Below are 18,323 nucleotides of genomic sequence, written 5' to 3' on the forward strand. Positions count from 1 at the left end.
TTAGTCACGTGATTATCTGTCAAAATGGCGCAGAGAGATGGAGATACTCGATATCGTCTGAAGGAAACTATCAATAATTTAGATTGACTTACTGATACATTTTAGTGGCAAAAGTTAATTCAGTGATATAGGTATAACAAGACATATGTATCACCCGTGGCTTTACAATTTGAATGTCTTACTTCGGAAACAATGCTTTAATCTCCTGAAGTCGCCTTTCGCTGTCCTCAGCATCTCAATCCCTGATTATCAATTTCATCGTTGATTTCGGCAATTATAATTAATATAGCTGTTTATACCTTAGAATTGTATTATGAGTACAGACCAGTACAACTGAAAAAATTAAGGCATGGCCTAAAAAAGATCTATGATTTAAAAATGAATCTTGGTTTGTATCTCAGAAAACTAAAAATCTGTTTAACAGTTTCACTAAGTATAATCAGCCACAAGAAACTTCAAGAAGAAAAAAATAGTTTATATACTTTTAAAACAAATCATTTTATAGAAACAATTAAATGAATTACAGTTGATTTATACAATATGAACAATCGTGGGTATATAAGCAGTCAGGGGACTTACTTAAATGAGTGATTTTCTAAATCACTGATTCAAGTAACATTATGTCCATAAAGGTTGATAGGATGACCAGGTCATGTCAGGTGATGACCTTGTACTGAATCTAGGGTAATGACATAAAAATCACTTCTTTAAGAATCATTATTTTAATAACCCCCACTAATTTCAATCCCTCCCCCCAAACAGTGAAATTTTGATCGCGAACAGTAGAATTTTATTACATAATCTGTAAGATGAAACCTTGGATTTTACAGGAAAAATACTCCCACTGCTGGGAAAAATTTGTTAAGAAAGTATCAGTTCATTATGTAAAGCCATTATTATAACATTTTTTTCAACTAAAATAGAATTTGCAGGTAAATGATTGCATCAAAGGCATAAACCTTGCTACTTAAAAGAAGCAAAAAATTCATTTTTTTCAATTTTACTAATGAAAAGATATTATATATAAACCTGTGTTTAAAATTTTGGTAAAACTACAAAATCACAATTTGTGACAAAACTTCGAATTTGCTACTTAAATAAGTGATTTAAAAATCACTTATTTAAATAAGTCCCCTGACTGATGAGCTAAACTTTGACGAAAAATTTTATCAGATCCATCACAATCACGTCTCAGTCCTTACAGCTGAAAGGATGTGCTAGGTCAGCTCCACTTTACCCACTATCTACGATGTTGGTTTACTGATAGATGGATCAACGACACACTACTCTCGATGACAGAAACCAATCCAACGCTGTACAGTACGTTGTATAAACTTCAAGTTTTGCGTAAATACCAGCATTAGCATATGGTCTGTAACACCCATTATGGGGGACATATTATGCCGACTGACGTCTGAGGGTCTGTATCGTAGGTGTTGGATAATGGACCGCCATTTCACTGTCTTACGACTTTAGTCCTGATAAAGCTTCCTGTCATCGTTATTACTATATCCGAGACTCATCGACCAGTACTTCATCATGGTGGTTAGTGGGCTGCCAAGCTGACCAACCTGGCCCTGAAAGCAGCGGTTGTGAAGGCAGTAATCAACAACAAAATAGTTAACAAACCAAAAAGATCTTACCAAAACCAAAATGGCGGCTGTCCTTTCCAACTTTCCATCGTCACGCATGAAAATATTTAAACGTTCACCAAACGCCTTCGGGCACAAAGCCGACGGTGTGAGGGCTGTTAAGCCAGTCAAGGTCGTTAAACACTTCCATCATCAATATGAACAAAATAGTTAATGTATTATCTTATTAAAATTATCATTGATAATAAAAAAAAAAACCTCAACATTCCCTATTTTCTTGAACAAATGTGCATTTTCTGCTATAAGTTAAATTCACTTTAATGAGCATAAATTTTAAAAAAAAAGCAATTTATAATGCATGAATTTAATGCATGTTTCATTTGAAATAATTAATAATTTCTTGACACTAAGGCCAATAATAAAAAATATGTTTGTTTGCCCATCATCTTAGATGTGGGTAGGTAGGTAGGCAAATCGTTTTATTTTATTAAAATAAAAAGTAATTTGTAAAAAATTTATCAAGATGGAAGAAATGGTATACAGTTTACATGCTGGTACATTGTATATCACTAAAGATTGGAATTTTAATTTACTTGCCAAATTTTAGATTTTTTTACTAAAAATCAGACATTTTTGATTAGTGCTTTTCTAGAAAAAAAATTCTTAGGGGGTTGGAAATGGCAGATAAAAACTGGTGTACAACCAAGTTAATGCAAAGAAAGAAAAATCCATTATAAAAAATACATAATTCTGTGTACATTGGTGATTGCATTCAACTGAGAAACTGTGTAAATCTTTTAAATTATGTTTATAGAATATTTTGTCAGGAGTTTTTTTGTCTGAAAGTCATTTTTTTTTATATATTTAACATTAATCTTGTGGTACTTATTTTTGTAATTGTCAAATTGATACATGTAGCAAGGTAGCCGTCTGGCATTGAATGGAACTACTGCCAACGTTATTATGACCTATGAAAATCATTTATGACAATTTATATCAGTATGCATCTCGTAAAAGCAGACACTGAGTGCAAAGCAGGCTGCCTAAATCCTTTAAAATTGTGATACAAGTAAATTTCTGGACAGCCTGTTAAAAGAGACTTTTAGCTGGTTAGGTAATCCTTTCATTTAGGTTATCACCCTTTAAATATATTTCTATCTCCAAAGTGAGGTATTATTTTCAGGTCAATAAAATACAATAGGAAAAGGAACCCAAAGAAAGAATAATATTCAATTTTCAGGAATACAGAACTTCATAAATGCATGGTTGTGTTTTGTGTAATAAATTATAAAAATCAGTTGCATTTTGTACAACAATTGGGCATGAAATTAAAACTACAAGGCCATCAATTTAGGGACAATAAGCACTCAAAGGAATACTGGGATTAATTTCCCTAATCAATTCAGACAAAATCTTGAAATATCTTATATGTATACACAATCATAAAAGTCATCATGGTCATAATAAAACTAAAGCATCTGCTTATATGACTACTATCACTTGTATGTTATTGTACTTGAAAATTGACATCTATGGTCAGCGATTAGGTAAGAAAATTGATACTTAGTGAACTACAATGGAACAGCAAATATTGAGTCTTCAAAAGCATCACTTTCAAGAGACTATCTATCCATAGGCAGTGCACACATTGATATTAAAATTAATCTCTCAGTATATTCAATGTTGAACATCACCAATTTTTCAACATGACCCTCAGACCTTAAGAAAATCAATCAGAAAAACATCATGTTGGACAGCTGTTTGAGTTGTGTTTTAGACACAAGAATATTTTTATTACAATTTATTTCTGAAAACATTCTTTGAGAAGACATTCTTTACTGCTCGGTAGTGGGATACAAAAATATGACGAAAGTTCTAACTTGAAAAAAAATTGGGCAGCACTCCCCTAGGAAATATGCATTTACATCCCCTACCATATAAATCCAAGGCCAAACAGATAGGAATCGAGAAAGAAAATGATAGGTGTGGGGCAGGTTCATTTATAAAACATGAAACAATACACCTTATCATGCTTATCGTGCCTATAAAGAATATACAAAAAGTAGAATACAAACCTTCAATATTCTTGTCCTCATATATGTCATGTATGTTCCAATTTCCTAATGAACAAACTCCATAATACTCTTGAAACTATTCTGTTACGGGTTACAGGGGATGTGGTAAGAAACGCAGGCATTTTCAAGTCCAAGTTGCCTCACATTTGTGAAACCTCGTTTACACGAATCTATAACCTCTTAATGTGTCTTCATGCAAGCCAAAGTATTCAACTGTTGTGTTTATTTCAATCTTCATTTTCTGAGGAAAAGCCCTTAAATAAAATCGTTAAAAACAACACAGCTCGCAGCTTTCTCTCAGACAGAAAAAATATTTAACCTTCAGACTTTCGATGAAACAATGAACAGATAAAGCCTCCTCTCACCATTATTCATAGAAACTCATACATTTTTTATTTTTTTCTTGTTATTTATTTGTTTGTTTATTTTTTAAGGTGATTTTTTTTCGAAAATTAGTGCATTTTCATGGCTTGTTCCATGTTTTTAGAATACATCGGAACACAACAGACTTTTCTAACATCTCTACCTACTGACACAAAGCTTTCCGAATGACTGAACAATGCATCACTCAGAAGTTTGAAAACACGGATGATTAACATTCATCCAGGAAAATCATTTCTGGCATTGATCAAAATGGTTATTCTAATAGTAAGGTGCATGACAGACAAAATAAATAAAAAAAGATATTTTTTTAGATATTACAATTAAATTTTTGGGGTCAGGCCATTTTTTCCAGATCGGTCAGAGATAGGCAAACAAATTTATTTTTTTTAGGTATAATTTGTTTTCTGGAAGCTAAATTTGTCTTAAAAAGGTTCTTGTCTGTAATTAATGAGTCCCTTTTTAAATGGTCAATAAATGGTCATTCTTATTGACAAAGCAATGGCAAGATATTATGTATTTTGAATGGATAATAGACCAGCTTCGTTTAAAGATAAACAAATACATCTGAAAAAAAATGTTTTATAAATTGTAAGGAAAAATGGCTTCCCTAAGCCATTTCAATATTGTAATTAAATATTACTAGTATCATATTAATTATTATTTATTTCTTTTGTTAAACTGCATATAATTATCTCGTCGTAGATACCAGGCTTAAAATTTTGTATGCTATACGCTTGTTTTGTCTACAAAAGACTCATCAGTGACACTCGGATCAAAAAAGTTAAAAGGCCAAATAAAGTTAAGAAGTTGAAGAACATTGAGGACCCAAAATTATGGATTCCCAGGATAAAGTTGGGACGTCAGTATACTATTCCCAGGATAAAACTGGGACGTCAGTATACTATTCCCAGGATAAAGGTATACTTTCCAAGGAGATTTCAAATATGGGATGAAAAAACAGCTTAGAGATAAGTTAATCTATTCCCGGGTTGAAAATCCTTAGTATTTTGAAATATTCAATGTTTTGTTTACAGTTAATTTATAATTATGATCATATCATTGATAATTCATGTCAACACCGAAGTGCTTACTGCTGTGTTGGGGAGGAATCTTCCACAAGCAGTGGCTTCAATCCAGTGGTTGTAAATAAAATCATGAAAACCGCTCATGCTAAGGCACATGCTAGTCAAAGATGTGAATGAATGCAGAAATATGAAGATAGAAATGTTACTGTCAAATGTAGGTAGATTGATAACAACTGCATAACAGTGAACTTCCTCCCTTAAACATATTGAGGCTATTGGAAATAAATGGATGCAAAGTGGTTAAATAGTTGGCACCTCTGACAGGGCAAACAAAACAATACCTATACCTACTGGTAGCTGCCTAATAATTTCCACTATTATAAAATGGTGGAAAATTGTGCATAAATATTTTATGATGCCCCCGACGAGGGGGTATAAAGTTTTACCCTTGTCCATCTGTACGTCCGTCCATACGTCTGTACATCTGTACATCCCTATGTCCCAAAATTGGTTTTGTTCTCTATTTTTAGTTTGCCTCAACCATTTATGTTATGAAACTTATCCACAATGCTTATTACCACAAAACACAGATCAAATTTGAATTTTGGTAGCGTCACTTTTACCATTCTAGAGTTGTGCCCTTTACAAATGGAAAATTCCTTAAATTTTTTCGTTTCTGGTCTCTAACTTAAGTTTGCTGCAACCAAATGTTATGCAACTTATACACAATGCTTAATACCACAAAACTCAGATCAAGTATGAATTTGGGTTGTGTCACTTTTACCATTCTTGAGTTATGTCCCTTTATAATGTTATATGCAAGCGGGGGCATTGTCTGTCCCATGGACAAATTCCATATTTATTTTTTAAGTTTTTAACTTGTTTCAACCAGAGAAACAGTCTGACTTTAACAGTGCTTGTTTAAAAATGGCAAAACTTTTGTTATGGTATTCACTACAAAAAAGGGTCATTTGAGTTTGTGGAAACACATTTTTTTAAGGCCTGATATAAATTTTAGAAGCCTGTCTGTCCAACATATTATTGTATATTAGAATAGAAATCTAAAGATGAATTGTATTTGATAATTTTTTGTCATTTTGATAATTTTAACATGTTTAACGAAAAGTTTTAAAATTACATTCTTGAAAAGTATACTAACATGACTAATAACCCATTTCTTAGAATGCATCCAAGATATTATAAACAGTAATCATAATTAAGCAAAATTTGCATTTTCCAGTCTTTAGTTATAGCACTGCCTTAGAAAAACACTAACTGTTTGTCAAAAGTTAGGTGGATGAATATTTCACTGTACCTTAGTACGTTCTGAATATTATTCTTCCTGTTTACACTTTTATCAGGCAAGACAAAGAAATTATATGTATTATTATTATTTCCTTGGTCAGGATGTTATAATTAACTTCCTCCTTGCATTTTTAGAATGGGAAATAATTAACAATAATGAGTGTTTGGAAAAGACTCCAGAGAGTAGGGAAGTCTGCATCTAAGTTCCAGTTTACTGCATCATACCAGGAATTAGAAGTGGAATGTACAAAGAAATGGTAAGAATATTTAAATATCTTATATACATGACAATGATGTAGGTCATGTATGTTCATACATGTATTTGATTTATGTAAAAATATGTTTTTGAGTTTCATTGAAAACCAAAAGTAATACATGTATGAACAAATGTTGGGACTAACTTAAGATGTTTTACTGCAAGGTTATACTGTGTTGCTGCATTTCAAAGAATGAATGATTACATGTACTAATAAAAAGATATATTAAAGTTAAAAAAATACTGATATTTTTAGAAAAATTATGTGTCTTTGAATTATTTGCAGCTATAGTTGTTCTGGCTTCTGCTGAGACAATAAATTTAAAGTTATAAGTTATAAAATGTTTGTTGAAACTGGATGCATTTTTATCTGCCTTTAAAAATAATAGTATAGATTATTAGCACTTTATCTTCTTGAAATAATTATTCTTAAATCTCTAAGTGGAATTTACCTGAGACAAAATTGAATGTAAGTAAAATGTAAAAATTAAAACTTACATGACATATCAAACTTCTGATAAAAAATAATTTCTAATTTTGTGTATTTTTGATGATTTAGGCAACCAAACAAACTATGTATAGTATGGACAAGAAGAAGCAGAAGGAAATCAACCCAGGTATTTTCATTGACCATGTTTCATACATGATAGATTTTCATTGACCATGTTTCATATACATGTATGATAGATTTTCATTGACCATGTTTCATATATGATAGATTTTCATTGACCATGTTTCATAATCATATACATGTATGATAGATTTTCATTGACCATGTTTCATATATGATAGATTTTCATTGTAGTTGTTATTCTTTGTTTATTTTGTTGTAAAAGGATCACTCTAAAAGCTTTAACACTTCATTCTGTAAAAATCAATTTTTTCTGGTTCCTCATTTTAAGATGAATTGTATGTTGTGTGCGTAAACAAGAATATGATATGGGACATCTGCCCGTAAGACAAAATTTAAAGAACAAAGTGAAAAATGCAAATATTTAACTGTGTTCTAGCTAGAGTTTATAGTTGAGGGGCACAGTTTTTAAGATAAAAGGCAGTTTCTTATCTGAAAAGGGACAAACTTAATCATGTTAATAGGTGAAAAATTGAAATAATTGAATAAAATTGAGAATGGAAATGGGGAATGTGTCAAAGAGACAACAACCTGACCAAAGAGTAGAAAATAGCTGAAGGCCTGTATTTTTTTCAGAATTTATGATATTTTGGGGTTGTCCAAACTTTTCACAGGGGTTAAAATGATTATTAAGTCTCCCAAACGAAGTTTGGGAAGACTTATTGTTTTTGCTCAGTTCTTATTATTATTATTATTCTTCTTCTTCTTCCGCCGCTTTTAAATTTGAACTTGTCCGCACCCGTTCTCCAAAACCGCTTGTCAGATTAACTTAGGGTTTCACAATATGTTAGACTAACATGTCTAGTGGTGCAATCAGGGTTTTGTTTTTGCAATGGGGTTTATAAAGGGGTACTTTGAGGGGCAAAAAGAAAGGTGGGTTTTACTATAGAACCCTATGGGATTTTATTTTTTAAAATTTTCAAATGATTATTAATTGAAAACCGTTTGTGATAGACACAATCTTTTTAATTAATAATGTTCTAAATGATAAAGCACATTAAATGAAATACAGGGTTAGTCTTTAGGGGTCACCCCCACCCCCTGCCATTTAAGAAAGTTCTTATATCTTGTAAATGGTCGAGATCCCCACCCCTAAACCATATATATTCTGGTTTGTCATGCTAAGATGGTTTGAATGATATACAGGGTTAGTCCCCAGAGGTCATCCCGACCCCCTGCCATTTGAGAAAGTTCTAATATCTTGTAAATGGTCGAGATCCCAACCCCTAAACCATATATATTCTGGTTTGTCATGATAAAGCACATCAAATAATATACAGGGTTAGTCCCCAGGGGTCACCCCCACCCCCTCCCATTTAAGAAAGTGCTAATATCTTGTAAGTGGTCGAGATCCCCACCCCTAAACCATATATATTCTGGTTTGTCATGCTGAGATGGTTTGAATGATATACAGGGTCATCCCGACCCCCTGCCATTTGAGAAAGTTCTAATATCTTGTAAATGGTCGAGATCCCCACCCCTAAACCATATATGTTCTGGTTTGTCATGATAAAGCACATCAAATAAAATACAGGGTTAGTCCCCAGGGGTCACCCCCACCCCCTCCCATTTAAAAAAGATCTAATATCTTGTAAGTGGTCGAGATCCCCACCCCTAAACCATATATATTCTGGTTTGTCATGCTAAGATGGTTTGAATGATATACAGGGTTAGTCCCCAGGGGTCATCCTGACCCCCTGCCATTTGAGAAAGTTCTAATATCTTGTAAATGGTCGAGATCCCCACCCCTAAACCATGTATATTCTGGTTTGTCATGCTAAGATGGTTTGAATGATATACAGGGTTAGTCCCCAGGGGTCATCCCGACCCCCTGCCATTTGAGAAAGTTCTAATATCTTGTAAATGGTCGAGATCCCCACCCCTAAACCATGTATATTCTGGTTTGTTATGATAAAGCACATCAAATGAAATACCGGGTTAGTCCCCAGAGGTCACCCCCACCCCTTCCCATTTAAGAAAGATCTAATATCTTGTAAGTGGTCGAGATCCCCACCCCTAAACCATATATATTCCTGTTCGTCATGTCTCAAACATTTGAATGACGTATAGGGTCAGTCCCCAGGGGTTCCCCCAACCCCCAATGTTCAAGTATCTTGTAAATAGTCGAGATCCCCACCCCTAAACCATATATATTCTGGTTTGTCATGCCAAGATGATTTGATTGATATACAGGGTTAGTCCCCAGGCATCACTAATGCATATTACTTTACTGGACCAAACCAATTTTCACTGGACTTTGTCCAATGTCAGGCGACCCTGGGAATTACGAATTATGGGAGCTTCGTTTGGGAGACTTCGTAACAGCATCCTGTTACAATCATTTCTTGTTTCATATTGAAAAGTATCTTTTTTCTATTAGAAACAAAAATGCTTAGGGCAGGACTAAGGAGATGGGCTGCACAGAAAGGGCAGAGCGAAGCTGCACCCCTCTGTTTTGGGCTAGCTAAAACAATGTATTACTTAGTAATTAAGATAGTCATACAATTAGTCAAGAAGTTTCTAAGTAATGTACTTAAAAAATAAAAATATGGTATTTTTAAAAATTAATACAGTGTAGTAAACTTATGAAACATAAGTACTTAAGACAAGTCTATTCTTCCTGGTAAGATACAATTACTGTAAATTACATAAAGTGGAAATTACTTTGACTATTTATAGGTTATAAGATCATTTGACCTATTTGCATTATCATGCATCCCTTCTCTGTCCATGATTCTATATTTAAACTTCTTAAATATAATCATCTTCTTTTTAGCTCACCTGACCTGAAAGGTCAAGTGAGCTTTTCTCATCACTTTGCGTCCGTCGTCCGTCGTCCGTAAACTTTTACAAAAATCTTCTCCTCTGAAACTACTGGGCCAAATTTGACCAAACTTGGCCACAATCATCATTGGGGTATCTAGTTTAAAAAATGTGTCCGATGACCCCGCCAACCAACCAAGATGGCCGCCATGGCTAAAAATAGAACATAGGGGTAAAATGTAGATTTTGGCTTATATCTCTGAAACCAAAGCATTTAGAGCAAATCTGATATGGGGTAAAATTGTTTATCAGGTCAAGATCTATCTGCCCTGAAATTTTCAGACCAATCAGGCAACACATTGTTGGGTTGCTGCCCCTGAATTGGTAATTTTAAGAAAATTTTGCAGCTTTTGGTTATTATCTTGAATATTATTATAGATAGAGATAAACTGTAAACAGCAATAATGTTCAGCAAAGTAAGATCTACAAATAAGTCAACTTGACCAAAATGGTCAGTTGACCCCTTAAGGAGTTATTGCCCTTTATAGTCAATTTTTAACCATTTTTCGTAAATTTTTGTAATCTTTTACAAAAATCTTTTCCTCTGAAACTACTAAGACAAATTTAACCAAACTTGTCCACAATCATCATTAGGGAATCTTGTTTAAAAAATGTGTCCGATGACCCCGCCCGCGAACCAAGATGGCCGACATGGCTAAAAAATAGTACATAGGGTAAAATGCAGTTTTTGGCTCATATCTCTGAAACCAAAGCATTTAGAGCAAATCTGACATGGGGGTAAAATTGTTCATTAGGTCAAGATCTATCTGCCCTGAAATTTTCAGACCAATCAGGCAACACATTGTTGGGTTGCTGCCCCTGAATTGGTAATTTTAAGAAAATTTTGCGGCTTTTGGTTATTATCTTGAATATTATTATAGATAGAGATAAACTGTAAACAGCAATAATGTACAGCAAAGTTAGATCTACAAATAAGGCAACATGACCAAAATTGTCAATTGACCCCTTAAGGAGTTATTGCCCGTTATAGTCAATTTTTTACAATTTTCATAAATTTTGTAAATTTTTGTAAATTTTTACAAAGTATTTTCCACTGTAACTACCGGGCCAAGTTCATTATAGATAGAGATAATAGTAAGGAGCAAGAATGTTCAGTAAAGTAAGATCTACAAACACATCACCATCACCAAAACACATCACCATCACCAAAACACAATTTTGTCATGAATCCATCTGTGTCCTTTGTTTAATATGCACATAGACCAAGGTGAGCGACACAGGCTCTTTAGAGCCTCTAGTTTTAAAGAACTGGCTTATGCTATAGCGTTTTTTGCACAAATAATGTATGGAAGGTCCTTTGTAGAAAAATGAATTTGTTGTGATTAGATGAAAATGATAGCCACCAAATTCTGTCGGTAATTGTGGAGATACATATTATTACAAGAGCAACTCTTAGTACCTGAAATTTATGAGAATTTGAAAATGTTTAGATCTTTTAATGTTATGTTAGTTTTGTGGCAATTACAAAATCTGTCCATCTTAGGACAAAAATATGATGGACAGTAAATTGTTCAAGAAGTCACTATTGACATGAAATGAATATTTTTTTTCATGCATTTTACACACCCTATTACCAGCTACCATTATGGCAGATAAGATAGGACCTGTGTTCCAGGTTACCATTCAAAACTATGGTGAACAGCTGATTTTTCTGTCTGTGTTTTCGATTGCCATTACAATACAATGGATTTTGTAACCTTGTATAGCCAATTTTGATCTATGCTACCTGTTGGTAATAGCTGGTAATAGGGCATTTTATGTCTTTGGTAAAAAATAAATATGTGTAATATTTGAAACCAAAAAGATAATTAAATCACATCAAATTCCTTTGAAAAATATTATGCTAAACATCTATAAAGATAAGATGTGATAAAATCTAGTTTGGTTAGGCTGTTGTTCATTTCTAAATGTCAATTACAAGATTTCAAAATAGTCTTCTCATCTAATTTTAACTGAAACTTTATAGGAATAAAATTTTATAGCTTTTATTTCAAAGATACTGTTAACTTTTTGGTCACTGATTAGATGGCAAATATGATAGCTGTTGTTGCTCAAAGTTTTCAAGAGTGTCGTATGGAAAATTGTATTTTCATCTTTTACAAATATTTAATTTTTTCTGTACTCTAAGCACAACCAAGGATAAAGTGGCTTGACTGCCCTCAATGCTCATATTCATAAATGTTTTTTCTATGTTATAGAAAATGAAATGTATAATGGAAGAGGTGAATGTATAAATAGATATATTGTCATGACTTCTAAGTGTTACTAATTAAAGTATTTTTTTAATTATGATAAGTACCCATAAGTATATATCAGAAGATATGTAATTCAAGTTGACACTTTATATTTTATTTACTTTCTTAATTGCACACTGGAAGATCTTATTTTATTAGATTTTAAAATGTATTTGGTTATTTTATTTCTTCAAATTCTTGACATGCTCAGTAAAAAAAACTTCAATAATCACATTCTGTTAACATGTTACAATTTTTCTCAATAGTTGATTTATGTGGAAATAATACATGTAAAACACATGTGCATGATAATTTGCATTTAAATATCATATGGTAATGATGGTAATAAATTTCATAAAGAAGTACAAATTATGAAGTCTTTAATAAATCTGAGCATGAATGAAAGATGTTGGAAAAACATGAGCTAGACAACAACCAAAATTTGTTTTTTCTTTGAAGTTGGGAACCAGAAATTTTTTTAGTAGAAAAAGACCCATACCCAACCCTCCCAATTTAGAGTTAAGTGGTTGTTCCCTTACATTAAATAAACATCAGGAAGGCTTTTCTAGAATCAGGAATATTTCTAGCTTTGCTTTTGTTTAGACACTTGTGTATTTTTGAAGCCCATATATTGACCTCTACATGTCTATATTTGCTTGCTTTCTCTTTGATGTACACCCCCACACCTCATTTAATTCATACCATTAGATATACAGTGATTTGGGAGGGGGGTGTTCAAAACACTCTTGTGTGCTGTTTGTGATTTATAATTTACGTGGAGTAATTTAATCTATAATTCAGATTTCTTTAATGCTTTTTAACTTGTTTCAGCTTCATACCTGGGAACCAACCATACAGAATCCATACAATGGCATGGTTACATGGACAGTGCCAGAGAATGTAGAAACACAAGTGACATTGTTCAGAGATGGCAGACATGCAGAGTATGAGGACAAGGAATGGACCTTTCTTTTAGAAGATGTAAATTATTAAACTGAGCATTTTTATGCCCCACTTAGGGCATTATGTTTTTTGGTCTGTGTGTCCGTTCGTCCGTCCGTCTGTTCGTTCATCTGTCCCGCTTCAGGTTAAAGTTTTTGGTTAAATTTTTTGGTCAAGGTAGTTTTTGATGAAGTTGAAGCCCAATCAACTTGAAACTTAGTACACATATTCCCTATGCTATGATCTTTCTAATTTTAATGCCAAATTAGAGTTTTTACCCCAATTTCATGGTCCACTGAACATAGAAAATGATAGTGCGAGTGGGGCATCCATGTACTATGGACACATTCTTGTTTTTATATAGATTGAGGTTTGTTTCATAAACTTTGGATCAGGAGGTAGGCAGGCACCTTCCACACTATATAGTTTTCAATATATACAATATAGTACATACAATATTACGGGAGGGGGGGGGGAACAATATTCCAAATATTAATCTATTGTTTCCTAGCCCCTTTTTTAACCTGGCCCATATTCTAAAAGGCCCTTATTTCAATTAATGATAATATGGTCATACTTATATACATGTATAAACTATAGCTAACAAGGAGATAATATCGTGTAAAGACCATAAAACACAAAACATCAACAAAACAAGCATTGAAAATGAAGATAACTGATAAAAATAAGAATAGAAAAGAAAAAGAAGCATAATATACCAAAGGTAAAAATCATAAGCCAAAGAAAAACCAAAAATGCCAAAAACAAAAACAAACAAAAATAATGAAAAGACAACAGCCCACAAAACTTTTGAAAAAAATATGAAAAAAAAATCAATGAAAAGATAAACTCTCCACAAAACACTTCATAAAAAACAAAGACTGATCAACATGAAACCAGTAAAAAGGGGGGGGGGGCATCTCAGGTGCTCTGTATGAGTAAACAGATTTGCTCAACATTTCTCAACTGTGGGGCGAAATAGAAAATTTATAAGTGAAAGACGGACAAAACTCCACATCTAAAAGAAGAAAAAGAAAAAAGACAATATTCTACAAAGCATTACACAGGAAAGATGCCTCCCCTACCTTTTAAAGACATGTTCATGATACAACTTATATTTTGAAATGGTCCATAGACATGCATATATATTTATTTTGAATAGCAAGCTAGAGGTGGAAGAAGGAAGATAATTGCATCAGCACCAATCAATATGAAGGACTATGCTTCTGATGTACCAACACAACACACAATGACTATAAAGCTGAAACCAGCTTCAAAGAAAATTGTTAAAGCATCCATACAGCTGACATTGTCATGTGTCTTCCTGAGAGAGGGAAAAGCTACGTAAGTTATATAGATACAGAGTGGTAGTCCTTATGAATTTTAATCTGTCTCTTGGATACATTTTTTGTTGGCAAATTGAAAAGACTTCCATGCAGATGACTTTGTTATGAATCTTCCTTTTATAAAATCTGCTTCTCTGAAACTACTAATCCAAATTTAACCAAACTTGGCCACAATCATCATTAGGGTATCTAGTTTAACAAATGTGTCCAAAACCCCACCTGCCAAACAAGATGGCCATTATGAATTCTATTCTATTCAACAAAGATGATGGTGGATGGCTGCTTAACTTTAAGCAGCAAATTAATATGCATATTCAGGACGAGAACATGTTAATGTTATATGAATATTTACCCTGCTTTGTACTAGACTGACACGCTAAGCCTGATTTTTAAGTGCTAGTTCACAAGGTAACAGTCCACAGGAAGACATGTCACCTTACCCTGACTCATTATTCTGACTCCGAGCCAACCAGTCTTTGCTCTTACTCCTTAATGCGGGGTGGTTAGCGGAAAAGCAGCAAATATCAATTTTAAAGTCTTTGGTTTGACCCTGCTAAGGTTCGGACTCACGATCCCCCACACTTGAGGCGAACACGCTACCATGAGCACTGAAGCGATCTAGTCCACAAAGATGGAGAGTGTCCTTTGTTGAAGATGCACATATACAAAGGTGAGCGACACAGGCTCTTTAGAGCCTCTAGTTGTCTGGTGCCAGTGGTTACAAAAATTGGTGGAAGAATCCTTACAGATTATTAATATGCTGTATTTGTGTGAAAGAAAAAAAAACATTTATCCTCCACCAAAATAAACACACTGCTTGTTAATCAGTTTATATTCTATACATAAATAGTATTTTCATGTTAATATAAAAATAAGGAGATGAGGTATGATTGCCAATGAGACAACTATCCACCAAAGTTCAAATAAAGTGGATGTAAGCAATTATAGGCAACAGTACAGCCTTCAACAATGAGAAAAACCCATACAGTATAGTCGGCTATAAATATATTAAGGTAAGTATATTTAACCAAATTCATATTCAAAGGATATTTTGAAATCTAAAGAAGAGGAGATTTTATATGAATTTATAGGGTTAAATATACTAATCACAATCCCCCACCACCAGTTGAAAATGTTTATATTCAATTAATTAAACAACAATTTAAAACTGAATACAGGTACCTGTATTTACACAGGTAAGGTGAGTACATCTCCGGAATGGTTTAATTTTATTCACCTATATGATTGTGATGAGAACATGTTGTAAGCAAAACATATTCTATATATAAATATAGTTTATCTCTCTCTATTTTAAATAAATAAACACAGACAAAAAAATAAACACTTATGTCATATATTTATAAAACAGATAAAAAAAAAAAATTTCATTAAGTGATAACCAGGCGTTTTAATATAGGATTATTTAATCATTTCCTAAAATATAAAATGATTATTTAATTACAAAGTATCAACTCATTATAAAGAAACAAACATTTGATTTATTGCTGGTGTTTAGCACTTTCATCACTTTTGGCTATATCGTGGTTGTTAGTTTTTATTGGTGGAGGAAGCTGGTGTACTGGGAGCCAACTTTTGATACCCAAGATTTACCACATGTGGTACAATGGTACATTGGCATTCTGGTGATGTAATTACCATGGCATAAATATTATTCTTTTATAACCTTGTGGCTTCCATGAGAGTCTTTTACATGTCAGTATCATTGTTGATTTATTTTCAGAGATGAAGATATGCAGAGTGTAGCAAGTTTAATGAGTATAGGTAAAACAGATATTGGTAACCTTGACGAACTGGAGGAGGAAGGAGAAAATTTTGGGGATCACAGCGGGGATCACTCCTTCTGTTCTAGAATAGCAGAAATCACAACTCAGTTGTCTAATCTAGATGAAGAAGATGAAACTGCTGGTAATCCCTTTGGTAACCCCTTTGGAGACCCTGATCTGGAATGTGATGGCTTTGAATGTGGTATTTTGCTTTTGCTTATTTCTTTCTTTTATTTAATGATTTCTAATCATTTCTTGCATCTTACAATTTTAATGTGATACCATTTCAAAGACAGTGTAGTTTTGTTGTATGTGTTTGTGCATATCCTAGAATACATCGCAAAACAATTAGTTAAATATACTTGTAAAAATTGCTGCTTGACTTTTAGTAAGTCTTGTCCATTTAACTTTATGTCTTTGAATTAAACCAGGGATCTTAAACTGGTAGACATAGCCATGACTCTGTTAATATAAAAATGCACTTTTGTAAAAATCAGTTTTCGAGGGTTTCAAGCTTTCATTTACCAATGCCTCCAATAATTGTAAAATTATTCCTGTTGAAATAACTTCAGCCTGTGGTACATATATCTGTTAATACACATGAATTGTCTGCAATTTGCTTAAAAGCTGTGACTTTTAGATGGTATCTTCTTCATATTTTCTATTTGGAAATCATGTATTTTTGTTCTTAAATAAAAAAAATGGTACATTTTAGTTAAAAAAATTTAACACAGTGCAATAAAATGTCATCATGAAATAATGCTGGAATTTACCAAAGTAAAAGATAGTAAGTTATATAGAATTGTGAAGGATCAAAAATGATCGAAATTGCTGAATTAATTTTGCACATGGGAGATAACTCTTGCAAAGGTCTGTGCTTTAGGTGTAATACCACCATTGATTTTCCCCTATTAGTCTTTGTTAAATTTGCACTTTTCAAAACATTGTGCAGAATATATCTTTGTTTCAAATAAAGAAATACTTGGCATGAGTAAAGTTTTATCCTGTCCAGTACTATAGAAAAAATTTAACATAACATTTCATTGCATATAAGAAAATAATCATCACTGGAAGTTAACCAATCAAATTTTCCCCCTTTTTTAACCTGTGTACAAGCTTTAGTAACCATGTAACCTCAAGTTTCCAAAATATTTTATAGAAACCCCAAATAAAAAAATAATGGTGCTTTGAAATACCCAAGATATATGTTTATGACCCAGAAATGTTTTACTGCAATGAAATGTAGGATCAATTACCTACAACTGTCAAATTCAAGGGAATATTTTTTTAGACCTATTTTCGTATGCAACCGGATGTGACGTACTATGATTTGGTGGTATTACACCTAAAGAAGACTTTTTTGTTAAATAAACTGAATGTGACTTTTTTCCTTTGTAATACGGATTATTTCAAGCATTCCTGTCAAGTTTTGTCATAATCAGTTCAATAACTTGAGAAAAATCTAGTATAATGTTAGACGACATCTACAGCGATTCGAGCAAAATTTCTTCTAAAAATCCAAACCCAGCCGCATCATGATAGAATATAGTGTGGACCAATAAATGATCAAATATTTATCTCATCTGCCTACAAACAGTTGTATATGATACAAAAGATGACTTTAGGATGATAAATAGTACTAATGGACCTCTTTGTCTTCCTTATAAGGTCTCTTTTGGTCCATTTATACCTCTCATTTCCTCAAAATTTCTACTTTTTAGGCCAATAAATAAAAATTCTGGGGTAACTTTCACTCATTTATGATAGAAATGTTATAATAAATGATTAATTGAAGTATTCAAGCTGAATGAACTATCCGTATAAAAGTTTGCTGTCTCCAAGGAGGTTTCAATAAGTCCTTACGTAAAACTTAAATTTACACCGCGTCCCAGAGAGGGACATAAA

At 32.9% G+C, this 18,323-nt stretch overlaps 1 protein-coding gene across 4 annotated transcripts in view; it reads left to right on the forward strand.

Annotated features, from left to right (window-relative positions):
* The first annotated feature begins 22 nt into the window (after positions 1–22).
* Positions 23–18,323, forward strand: part of LOC127698792 (EH domain-binding protein 1-like) — a 99,434-nt gene continuing 81,133 nt past the window's right edge. For 3 of the 4 annotated variants that reach the window (XM_052202458.1, XM_052202460.1, XM_052202459.1), the window contains exons 1-6: positions 23–131; positions 6,517–6,638; positions 7,197–7,254; positions 13,178–13,327; positions 14,451–14,632; positions 16,376–16,620. In XM_052202458.1, coding sequence (XP_052058418.1) covers positions 6,538–6,638; positions 7,197–7,254; positions 13,178–13,327; positions 14,451–14,632; positions 16,376–16,620 — 736 coding nt within the window. In that variant the 5' untranslated portion in view covers positions 23–131; positions 6,517–6,537. The remainder of the gene's footprint in view (positions 132–6,516; positions 6,639–7,196; positions 7,255–13,177; positions 13,328–14,450; positions 14,633–16,375; positions 16,621–18,323) is intronic. The other variant, XM_052202461.1, reaches the window with a different exon arrangement.

This window comes from Mytilus californianus, unplaced genomic scaffold (genome assembly GCF_021869535.1).
Source record: "Mytilus californianus isolate M0D057914Y unplaced genomic scaffold, xbMytCali1.0.p SCAF_4, whole genome shotgun sequence".
Lineage (NCBI taxonomy): Eukaryota > Metazoa > Mollusca > Bivalvia > Mytilida > Mytilidae > Mytilus > Mytilus californianus.